General features: G+C 35.2%; 1 protein-coding gene across 7 annotated transcripts in view; it reads right to left on the bottom strand.

Moving 5' to 3' along the window:
* The window catches only part of LOC133521181 (TRPL translocation defect protein 14), a 37,111-nt gene extending 25,195 nt beyond the window's left edge, over positions 1 to 11,916 (bottom strand). For 3 of the 7 annotated variants that reach the window (XM_061856005.1, XM_061856001.1, XM_061856004.1), the window contains exons 1-5: positions 11,702 to 11,916; positions 11,424 to 11,491; positions 10,870 to 10,907; positions 9,865 to 9,902; positions 2,768 to 2,854 (exon numbers count right to left, since the gene is read on the bottom strand). In XM_061856005.1, coding sequence (XP_061711989.1) covers positions 2,768 to 2,854; positions 9,865 to 9,902; positions 10,870 to 10,907; positions 11,424 to 11,491; positions 11,702 to 11,765 — 295 coding nt within the window. In that variant the 5' untranslated portion in view covers positions 11,766 to 11,916. The remainder of the gene's footprint in view (positions 1 to 2,767; positions 2,855 to 9,864; positions 9,903 to 10,869; positions 10,908 to 11,423; positions 11,492 to 11,701) is intronic. The other 4 variants (XM_061856000.1, XM_061856003.1, XM_061856007.1 and 1 more) reach the window with 4 other exon arrangements.
* Between the last annotated feature and the right edge of the window lie 425 nt (positions 11,917 to 12,341).

The following is a 12,341-nucleotide window of genomic DNA, read 5'->3' as shown; positions in this document are numbered from 1 at the left end:
ACAAGATCTAGTAAGAAGATTTTTTTATAATACGTCTTAAATTGTACGGAACCCTTCATGCGCGAGTCCGACTCGCACTTGGCCGCTTTTTTTACTAGAAAACAACTATTTATTTATTTTTTGAAGGAGAATATTATACTTCGGTTTTTGGATTCAGTGCATTTGTAATTTAGAAAAAATAGTTTTTGCTAGAAAAACACTTATTTAAAAAAACTTATAAGGCTATATGCAAATTTTTATCTATCTGTTAAAAATTAAACTAAATTGTTTACATAACCAATTTTAATATAACAACACTATTACATTACAAATCAATATGTAGTTTTATTTCGTCAATCTCGTTCATATTTATTCAATACCTCTTCTATTTCTTTGAAACAATCCAGTAAGTACTCTCCAGGAATGTTTTCCAAACGCTTCCTTATAGCCACTGCAATCACATTTCGTCTACATGGACAAGAACACATGCGTTGACTTGCCTCTTCATTAATTGCGTGTGGTGTTGTCGTATCCTTCTCTTGAGGGATGCTGTCTTCATCATCGCTTGGGAAAGGTCTCGTTCGCAATATCCAATTTGTTTTTTTTATAACGACCATCATGTTGCCTATGTCTAAAGCTTTACGAACATCATTATCTAAAATCAGCAAAATATTAGAATATAGAATAGAAACAAGTAAAAAAATGTGTTTGGAAGTGTAACATATATAAACGAACTCTACTAAGTAGCAAACCAATTTGCATAATGAGAACTCTATTCTATGTGCTATATATACGTACGAACGTTATATACTAATAATCATTGTGAAAATATATAAATATATATATATTCCGTCAAACGGTCGTAAATGCAACCCTGCATAATGTGGTTATAAAAAATTAACAAGAAATTGTTCAAGTTTGTTATTGATTTTGTAACTCTGCCTACCGCAATTCGGGCATAAAGGCACAAGATTATGTATGTGTAGTGTATGTTATAATTATAACGTAATAATACTTATAATGTATGCACGTATTATAAATAAATAACTATACATAAAGAAAAGGTTTCCAACCAGTGATGTTTTTAAATATTGATACTAATTTGCAAAAACATGATATTAATCTAATTACTAATAATATATACCTATATCTATCTATTATCAATAACTGAACTGCTAAATATTTCATAAAACAATATCAAAATACTTACCATTTTTGTCCATTATCTAAACACTTGCTTTAAACACTTTCTTTAACTTTTATAATCTTACTAAAAACCATTAAAAACTCATATACGTCTGAAGTATACGGCCGTCACGTCTATACTGAATACGTTTTCGACAAAAACTGTTTTTAGGCGCAAAAATTTCACTTACGATGCCGAAAACGCGAAATTGCGTCCTTGACAACGTAATGCCGCGGACGCGAATTCGCGCCCTTGAAATAGGTTAACCTAATGCCGCGGACGCGAACTCGCGTCCATGAAATGTTAACGTAATGCCGCGGACGCGAATTCGCGTCGTCGCGTGGAAGGCGGCGGCACTGCGTGATGAGTAAAAATATGAGGCGTCGGCAATGAATGGGTTAAGTACCTAGTATGGTTAAGTCGTAAAACTTCAATTATCTACAATGTAAGCCTGTCTGTTTTCTAACAATTAACACCTGTAACTTATCAAATTTTAGCGTAACGACTACGACTAATGATCAATCCATTAGGCGACTCGTGGATAACTAATACAAGTAATAAAACACGTGTCACATGTGAGAACAAAGGCGTCGTTAATGATGATGACAGAAATACTGACTATAATGAGCGGACATGGACACCGAATCCCAGTAGCCGACAATGCTAAGACGCATCGTTGGTATTCATTTACAGAGCATAGAATTACGTTAGGAGTCTTCGCAAGTTCGCACATGATTTCTTGTAGTTATGCAATCATGGTTATATAATTGAAGAATTATATTATATACCCTCCCTGACTAACTGTAGCCCATCCACCCTTTGCCCGGCGTCGTCCGAAAAAGTTGAGCGATTACACAATTAGAAAAAGATACGAAATCAGTGCAATATGCAGTATTTATTCCTAATTGGAAGTCAGCGCATCTCCACATCCAATTAGGTTCCCACAGTGATGCCGCACAGATCTTTTACCGCTAATTCTAAGGGTTATAATCAAGCAGTGGTATTGCGTTAAGCACTGGTGGCCTAGCGGTAAGAGCGTGCGACTTGCAATCCGGAGGTCGCGGGTTCAAACCCCGGCTCGTACCAATGAGTTTTTCGGAACTTATGTACGAAATATCATTTGATATTTACCAGTCGCTTTTCGGTGAAGGAAAACATCGTGAGGAAACCGGACTAATCCCAACAAGGCCTAGATTACCCTCTGGGTTGGGAGGTCAGATGGCAGTCGCTTTCGTAAAAACTAGTGCCTACGCCAAATCTTGGGATTAGTTGTCAAGCGGACCCCAGGCTCCCTTGAGCCGTGGCAAAATGCCGGGACAACGCGAGGAAGAAGAAGAGTGGTATTGCATTAAGCCGAACCTAATATAAAAGACACTTAGAGCTATTTCTTTCTTGTTTTTTAGAAGTATATAAAAACTGCTCACATGTCTTAGGTATATGATGAAATGAGCTGCTGTATGATACGACTGCAAGAAGAAATAGTGTGCGATGCAATTACTCATCCGTAACATGATTAGATTACTCGAATCTAGCTCTTAATAAATGGTTTGGATTTAAGACTGATATGGCTTAGCTCGTTACGGGTTCCAAGTTCCAACTCACCGCTGTTACCCTGGGTGGCCTGGGCCACAGCCGCGGCGGTGCAACGTTTGCAAGCCGTCTGGCATACTTCGCCTGTAACACTTCGAGCTACAACATCATTAATAAAGATACATTCTGAAGTCCAGTGACATGAAAAGTAAAATAAGCTATGGTTTCTGTCCAAAAAAAAATTTAGTTCTAATTGCTTGCAGTAGTTTTTTGCGTCATAATTGGAAATTACTGATAGGAGCGTTCACAATTAAAGTACTTATACTTGATGGAGCTGTATTGTTTATACAGTTACTACGACTACTCAATCATCGGGTACACCAAAATTTTTAATTAGATTGTAAGATTGCGTGATGCAAATTGTTTTCCACCATACGGAAAACCTTTAAGTATAATTGAACATCGCGAACATCGTAAAATAAGACTATACAGACAGAGATGATAATAAACTGAAAATAAGCTTTAAACTTAGATTTGTTCAGAAGTTAAAAGTCTACCGTTAAATGATAGGTATATGTATGTATATGTACCGACAACAAATGTAGCTCGAAAGCTTATTATAGGAATCAAGCGCAAGGTCCCTCAACTGTATCAGATTGCGAAACTGATAAAAGGCCAGAAAAAGTAAACATTTTGTTAATAATACAAATTGATTCTTTTTGTTACGTTGATTGACCACGTTTTCATTTAGTCTAATAGTTCTATGCAGGCTGCGCAACCTTCATTACTTCAACCAATTTTATGTCAATAACCCCATTATTATACGATGACATTTCTCAATACCTATTGCGTGTCCTTTTGTTTACAACCTCGTTAAGAACTCAAGAATGCCTGAAGGCAGAATTCTTAAAGAACTTAAATCATATTTTTAACGGTATTTACGTACCTATAATATATACCTAGGTTTACCAATAGTTTCAAATGAAAACGATTCTTCTGTTATGCTAATACGTAACGTGCGTCACAATCACAATGCACAAAATCTAAATATAGAGTGAAAGATAAACACATACATAACTACCCCCACAAACCCATACGTCTGACAGACGGAAGTGGAGAACATTGATAACAACACTAATATCAACGCAAATAGTGATTTTACAGAACTAAGTGAAAGAGTAGTAAGTGACTATGGTGCTTGATGAATGATGATAGTCAAAAGATTAGATACATTTTGACGACAAAAAAAGTATTTTTGGCAACGCGCGTCGTTTACACGTTAAGTTACTGTTTATATTAACGCTAATTCAAATATACTAATATGAGGATAAATAAACTTTGAGGATCTTGACGCTGCTGTACTAGTAAATAGAGCTGATACATTTATTGCCAACAGTATCTAGCATGGATTTACGAGTAATAAATGGGGATCAGATGGGGGAGCCATAAACAATGCTTTATTGCTTTTATTCAGTCAGACAAAACCAGTCTCTTAATCCCAAGAATATCTATCTATTACGGATTTGACGAAAGTATCAGGTACCTAATATCAAATCGTAATATTCAATCAAAACTGATATTACAAAAATGGTACATCTTCTGGAATCTAGATAAAGGCTAGCTGAGGATAGGAAATGGGAATAAGTATCCTGTTCGAGTTTCTATAGTCACCAGTGAGCGAAGATGATATCAAACCATATTTTCTTAGCTTTCCTATTATATCAATTTGTCGTTATTCCTTTCATAAAATACTTAGTCATTTATAATTAATTCCGCATGGATTTCACGTCTTTTGATACGCTCCACCTCGACACATAAATACAACGATCCGTAATCAAAGTAACTTCAAGCCGAATAAAACTTTACAAAGGTAATGTAACGTAAAAACAACGCCTGACTGAAGCTTATGTATGCTCCAATATGCTCGGCTCGGGCATAGGGGAGCGTGAAACAACGCGAGGAAGTTTGTAATTATTAATCACTCTTGACGTGTTTGCGTCGGTTGAAGTTTGTCGTGGTAGATTTAAAATGAAAAATATTATATTCAAAGAGGTTCCCTCGGATATTTGATCACGCTCATTTCCTTATTTTATAGCTAGTTTCGCAAAATAAAAGACGTACTTAGTTTGTTTAGGTCAGAGTTGACTGGCGTCACTTTTAATAGGTATGTTCTACAACGCGCTTTCAATATTAATTTCATGTATAAAATAGATTTTTGGCAAGACATAACGTTACGATGAATGGCATGCGTCCCGATGGTTTTAAAAAACATAATTGCGGGATTGGATGCGAAGAACGCGCAAGGCGAAGGGAAAAAATCATTGTAGCTGAGGATGCAACCGGGTGTAAACACATATGCACCCTAGATCAATCGCAAAGCAGGGCATGTATAAATAGCTAGGGACATTATTGTACCCATTCTCATTTGAAATGTCAGTGATAGTATTTGGAGCTCAACCGTTGGACACTACGTGATACCAAGGCGCCCTGGCGCCCTCGATGATGGAATGGCATGTCCGATGTATTGATTTAGTATGTGTGATTTATGTTATGTTGCAATGTAATCAAGAGAAGTGCCTTTTTTGTAATATTTTTTTATAACGGCTGATGAGCCTGAAATAATTTATTGATTGGCGGGTGTCCATGTCAGGTGATAATGTAGATCAAATATTAAATTCTGAGTTTTAATTGTAATTTTCTCCATAAAAACCAGAGTTGCGAGAACGCTAAAGCGAGTTTTAGTTCGGTTTTCTCAACAGGTATAAAGAATCGTGAAAGCAGGAAACCCTGTAAATGAGATTACCTATCGAAGAAGCGCGCAATTCAATCTCCGCTTAACAATTCCATTATTGTCCGCCGTGCTTGCAACATTTTATTTCAAGACACGCCGTGAACGTGACCATGAGCGTCACACACGCACACATACACGCTCACGTGAAAACATGGAAGCCCCGTAACTATCCCGCAAACCATCGAGGCTAGTTCTATTTTTATAAGAAGATTACGATGGAAAATGTATTATTCAAAAGAGGGTGTGGGGTGTTGGAGATTTCCAGGGTTGCAGGGCGCGAGCTAAAGTGCTTCGATGCATTTTATAAATGTAAAGTGATAGGTATTAGTTCTAAGCGCTATTCCATGTTTATGTCAGTGAATGCTAATATTTATTCTCGAGTAAAATTGCTCTTGTTTATGTAAACAACTCGGATTTTCTACCCTTTGCTATATTCCGCGTGACGAATACGAGTAAGTAATGTGGGTGGATACTATACCGCAGAACCGCAGATTCGTATGATTACCACCAGTTTGACACTGACATATTCTCTAGCGTGTGCGTGATTTACTTTCTAAATCTAAGATACGGTATAAGAAATACCACCACATCTGTTAGTTATTAGTGATAAGAAATAAATGATAGATAGATAATATTCACATTGACACATTGCAAATAGCTTGCCTGGTTAAATCGCGTACGGAAAGTATTACATATTTTTTTTATCTACTTCCCTCATTTGTTATTTAAAAAGCGTACACTAGTTACGCGAATATACCCAACATAATTGTGAATTAGGACTCTAATTCTTTCAAAAACGATTTCTTTTAACAAGTTTTAAATGCACCGTAGAGAATGCCTCATGGCATTAAGTTCGCCTTTTGTACATTAAGTTTTTCTTTTGTGCAATAAAGTTTAAATAAATAAATAATTGAAAAAGTAAGAGTTGCCTGATGCTTCCCTCTCTGCCCTCGCTTAAAAACAAAATAATTAAGGCATGACCTGAATAATTGATTGCTTAAGTTTCTACTAATTTCATTGAAACATCTTTGTTTTAACTGTAAGGCTGTATGAAATTCCTTTAAATATAAATAGTTTTAATTAAGAAGCTGGATTTGGAACATTTTACTCAAAGAAAGATCGTGTCTCCAGGTTTCAAAGGTTAATTAAGATTCTGAATTGTGAACCCTAATTGGGTCAGAAGCCATTGATCCTCGACGCTAATCTCCGTTAGATGACGTAAAAATATAATGTACCTAAATCTTAACAATTTTGATTTATATTACTTTGTAATACGAAAATGTATACATATTTTTGACGTCGGCGTATAATGCTGGCAATCTCTTCGGAACAGCTAGCTGAGAATAGTCTGATGAGACGGGAACCGAAATAAAACGGCTAACAATTGTGGATTATACGCAGAATTGCGTCACATAAGATAACTCGGGTCTTTATTACTGGTAAATGTATTTCTTCGGCCGTTTACTGGAGAATTATAGGTATGAGGATTGTAAACGTTAACTAGAAAAATATACCTACATATTAGGATTTATAACAAACAGTAACGACTAGAAAAAAATAGCTAGGAAACTTAGGGGAATCTGTAACCATTTTCATACTCTTCGTTATCTTTTGTTAAACTCACTGGCGTCGTGTGTCGCTCATTAGGAAAGCATATGTATATCTATAATAGGTACTTATAAATTGTATTATAATTTTTGAGTCTCGAGTTTGTGAAATAGGTTTATGATGACGCACAACATATAAGACACTTCTTCCTTTAAATTAAAAATGTATTTGGCTACGACCGTTATACGCTAAACGTCATATTATAATGAAGTCAACTAGACTTCGGCCTTTATGACTTGGCAATGCAAGAGATGAAATCGAAACTGGGAGGATACTATTGAGAATACGTATGAATTATATCTCTTATCTATAAGGTTATAAGCTATAATAACATGAACAACGAGTTCCACGTTCTTAACTGATATAGGCAGGCTCGTGGAGGGGTTATCGTATAACCAAAATACTTTAATTGAGTCTGAGACAAAGTGTGACATCGATATCTATAAGGGAAGGCAAGATAGTGCTGTGGTAATAGTAATATAATAGCACAACAGAGGTGTTCCTATAAACGCTTACAGAAAACGCGCGAAGCGAACGCACCAAAGAAACTGTGACCTAACGAACCGTATACGACCATGCGTAACCGGAGAGCGCAGTTATGCTAGTTGATCTCCTTAGTCACTCGCTTGACGTTTGGAATAAAACCCTTGCAAATGACTTTACGGACAGTGGACAGACTTATCATTATCCAAAAATAATATAGTATACGTAGTAAACGGGTCAGTATTTCGCAATATAAATGCAATTACCGACTTGGCACAGAGAATGGCCGCTACCCATCCCATGTCACATGTCTGTAACGTCTTAAGTTCGTGGTATGGACTGTACTAGGTCTCTTAGCAATTTTACTTGTGGCTTTAATTAACACTTTACACGTAAACGTAATGTGCTAAAATAAAGCGTGACTTAAGGACTGATTGTAGACTTCATAAATACAGTTGTCTCATCACTTAGCTTCTGGCATACCAGAATAACTGTGACTTCGAGATCTGTAATATCTATGCGAAATCAGTAACCGTACTTACACTGGTTACTGGTTAGCTGAAGGTATTTTATGTAGTAGGAAAGCGATAGTGACCTAAGTTGAACTGACCTGATTGACGCATAGTATTCAGATTCACGTCAATGACAAACGTAAGAGTAGAGCAGCATGCAAAAAATATCTGTGCCACAAAATAGAGGTCATTGAAAACGGATATTATTAACGTAAAGTAGGTAGGTACTCTTAGAAAAGCAGCTGCAATTGCTTGTAAGAATTTAGAAACGCGTTCTCCAATCTTACATCGTTAAATTATGCGAAGGGTAAACCTTCTTATTGATCGAAAGGGAGGAAAATGACATTGGGAATCAACACTCGTTGACATTGCGCACCGAGGATAATTCAAGGGTCACTGTATAATTTAATAAATAGTATAAATATATAGCCCAGTTTCTCTGACTACAGAAAAAGAACAAAGAATGTAGGGACCTAGTTAAGTTATACTACTCATACCTAATATACTCGTAGAAGTTTATCGAGGCACGTTTTTAAAGATAAAGATAAATTTAAAACTTGAATAAGACTTTCGAAACTTCTCTAATTACGAATTGACTCTTGCATTGGTCGGCCTTATCAACGATTTGATCTCGAGGCTCGCCGAACAAGGGTCATTGACTTTGATTTGAATATCAAATATCCAATGCGTATTTTATGCAAATGGCAGCTCTCCATGATCAAGGTCGTCTATGGTTACGTAGCTCCTTTAAGTTTTCGAGAAAAACTATAGTCGGTCAAACAAGTTTGTCAGTAGAAAAAGGCGCGAATATCAAATTTTCTACGGAACGATAACCCATAACGCCTACTTTTTTTTTAAATTTGCCGCTTTTGTCTACTGACGGAAATGGCTTAACAGACTATATTTCTGGTGAGAAGGTGATGTGATAGGTAAAGGATGACGTATTAAATAGCGATAGCGCTTATCCATGATCAACGTACAATTTTGGAGGGAAACTATTTCGGGCGGGAGGGCGTGACAATGCCGCGAAAAATCTTGTGATTTATCTTGGCAAGTTCTTAGTAAACAATGAACTGTAGTATTTCCGGCCGGCATTTCACAATTCACATGAAAGACTAAGGTATTAGTAAATAATTAAGATTGGTAGAGTTCCAAAGACAACAGAACACAGATTCCTGTCGTTTTATTTAATAAATGAAATGAGTTTTTTATTGTTATGCAGATATAACTACTAGCAACTGTAACTTAGCTGGTACCTTCCCTACGTAACGAAAGTACATACCTATTAACTCTTCATAGCATCTTACAACGAATCTGAATTAATACCAATTGTTCAGTACAATATTCACAAGAACATGAGCGTGACTGTGACAAACAGAAACATGATTGACTAATAAACAAGTTTGTTAGACAACCTTTTACTGTTTTAGAATCATACTTTAGGATCCTTGGAAAGTAGGTTTTTCTATGCACCTAGTAAGTACATATTCAAGTTGTTTTTTCATGGTATGATTAATTACTTTTGTAAGAAATTAAAAACAAAAAAATAGCTTTATGAACAGTCTGGCAAACAATGTTATCACAAATAGGTACAATAAAGTACGTCGTTTTAATGAATTTGATAAATTTTATTAACTTTGATAGCCTGTCGCGCCTAAATGGTATAAGCACAGTCAAAGAATTTAATTTCTGAACCATTTTGTACCTTGTCACAGTGAAAATCAATATGAAGGACCTCATACTATTGTCTTATAAGTGTAATAAAATTAACTTACCTTCATCTGGCGTGAGATCTGCAAACTTCACCCCTCCACTGTAAATAAAAGAGACACATAAAATTTCGATATATTCATGGACTTATTAGACTGTTTTGTTTATGTATAAATTATATTTAATAATATTCCCAACATTATTGAGCAAGCATACAAAATTATAACAGGGGATGATTCACAAATCACCATCTGTTGGTAATATTGTATACCGGCATCGGCAGAAATAAACTCAAAATACAGTAAAGTGAACCATTTTTATTGCAGTCCAAATATGCATTAAATCAGTGCATTGTTTTAATGTTTGGGTTTCAAACTTGAATAACAGTAAAACTAACATTTAACATGACATTTAGATTAAAATTAATATTAGGTATAAGTAGATTTCAAATCCTTAAATAAGAGAACATAATCATTTTATGTTCTGTTTGCATAAATCAAGTTTTATGCAAACAAAATACAAAATGATTATGTTCTGTTTGCATAAAACTTGTTTCTTGTTTATGTATTACTAGCTACAAAACAAACAAATAATAGGCAATTACGGAAAATGAAGCTGTCCTTGGCACTTGATATACTTTAATGACTCAATGATTACACAGTATTCAATATGATAAAAGTAGCCTATCTACTTAATTCACTATCAATATTGCTATTGCATTAACACAATGAATACTATAGAAAACAAAGCGCTAAAATAATTAATTGTTCTTAGAAACCAATTTCCAAAGATTTATTAGTTGTGAAATTTTCAGCAAAGGCAACAAATTGCTGATATGTATTTGCATCTTTTTGGCAGTAGTGTCTTGTTAACAACTGACAATTAGTTACCTATTGCTTCAAAACAACACAATTATTTAGCCTCATGGAATACCTTATCAAGTTGAATTGAGAACCATTTTGGAAATTATTAGAAAAGAGACAAATGTTCAATTTTGAAACCCAAAGCATACATTTCGCGATTTTCGCGTAACATGCACTGTATCAATTTGTGTAGGTTACACTTCGTACCTGAGGAGGACGGTAGCCGTTTCCGGCACCCGGAACACCTGCAAATAAACACAACGTGGATCGACGATCTTTGTGGATCCCCAAATGGAGAAGCCAAAACCACATGACCTATGCAGCCACATTTACAGACAATACAAATTCAACTGTCTATTGTATGCAATAGCAGTTGGCCTGTTACAAAGATTAAATTTCGAATTTTTATAACATAATCAATAAAGAGATGCACCAAATAATTGGGAACTTTGTTATAAATTAGGAATAAAGAATTTGTGCTTACGATAATATTAAACAGAGGTGCAATACGAATACGTCATTAATTTTTATTCTTAAAAATAACTTGGCACATCTCTGTTGAAAAATTTCTAAAGAATTAATGACACTATTTCTATAGTTACTATTGACAGAAACTTTAAAAATGATTAATACATCTGAGTTGTAACAATTAAATTTTGTTCACATAACTAAGGTAACCTTGATTTTAATTGCTAAATGACAAATATAGCAAGCAAAGAAATAAATAAAAATAAAACAAATTGAGTGTATTAAATGCTCACCTTCCATCCCAAGTTCTCGAAGAATGTACATAGACGAGACTGTCCGGTAGTTTTGCCGCCACAGGGTCCTAAAATATTTCATGAAATGGTTTCAATTAGGAGAATAGGAGCTCCACGTGTTGCTTTTAAATTTAACTTTACCGAGGGGCAACTACCCCTGACCTGATATACCTAAAAATCACTGAGATATTGCCAACCCACTGTACTGTAACTTAAGAAACAAAATAATTACAACATGAAATATATATAAATTAGGCTAAATTAAATACGACACTCACCTCCAGTAAGTACTAGCTTATAGACGATTTTCTGCGTCTGGTTCGCCATTTTGTGTAAGCACATTAATATGGATTTAAATTAAATTACAGGACTATTGTTACTAAACACATAAATATCATAAAAATATTGAATTTACAAAAGTGTTAAAAGCCATCACAGTACGACACGCAGCGCCTGTCAGGCGTGCGAAAATAAAATGAATGAGATTATGAGCAGCAAGCGAGGTGAATGAATGAAGAAGTCTATTGTCTATGTAAATGTAAAACTATCCAACGACTACAATTGATTTTTCCAAAGATAGTGTACACGATACATAATTTTTATTGAAAATAAAGGGTTTGATACACAATAAACCATTGTCATATATATCTAAGAACGTGCCTTACGGGTACTAATAATAGAGCTAATTCAGCGGTGCCACTCACGAATTCGAGCCAATCGTGCAGTCTAAGTACGCTTTTGTTTCAAGTTCTAAGTACCTTGCATAGCTTGCATATCATATACTATACTGAAACACCCAACCAAAGAGCATATAATCACTACGTATTGTTATTACATAAGTGTCATACATCATTTTCATTTGACATATTAACGAAAGAGATGCAACTACCGCAACTTTACAGAAAACACATTAGGTTT

This window comes from Cydia pomonella, chromosome 9, assembly GCF_033807575.1.
Source record: "Cydia pomonella isolate Wapato2018A chromosome 9, ilCydPomo1, whole genome shotgun sequence".
NCBI lineage: Eukaryota > Metazoa > Arthropoda > Insecta > Lepidoptera > Tortricidae > Cydia > Cydia pomonella.
Note: the sequence above shows the minus strand (reverse complement) of the source record. Positions and strands in the feature narration are given on the sequence as shown.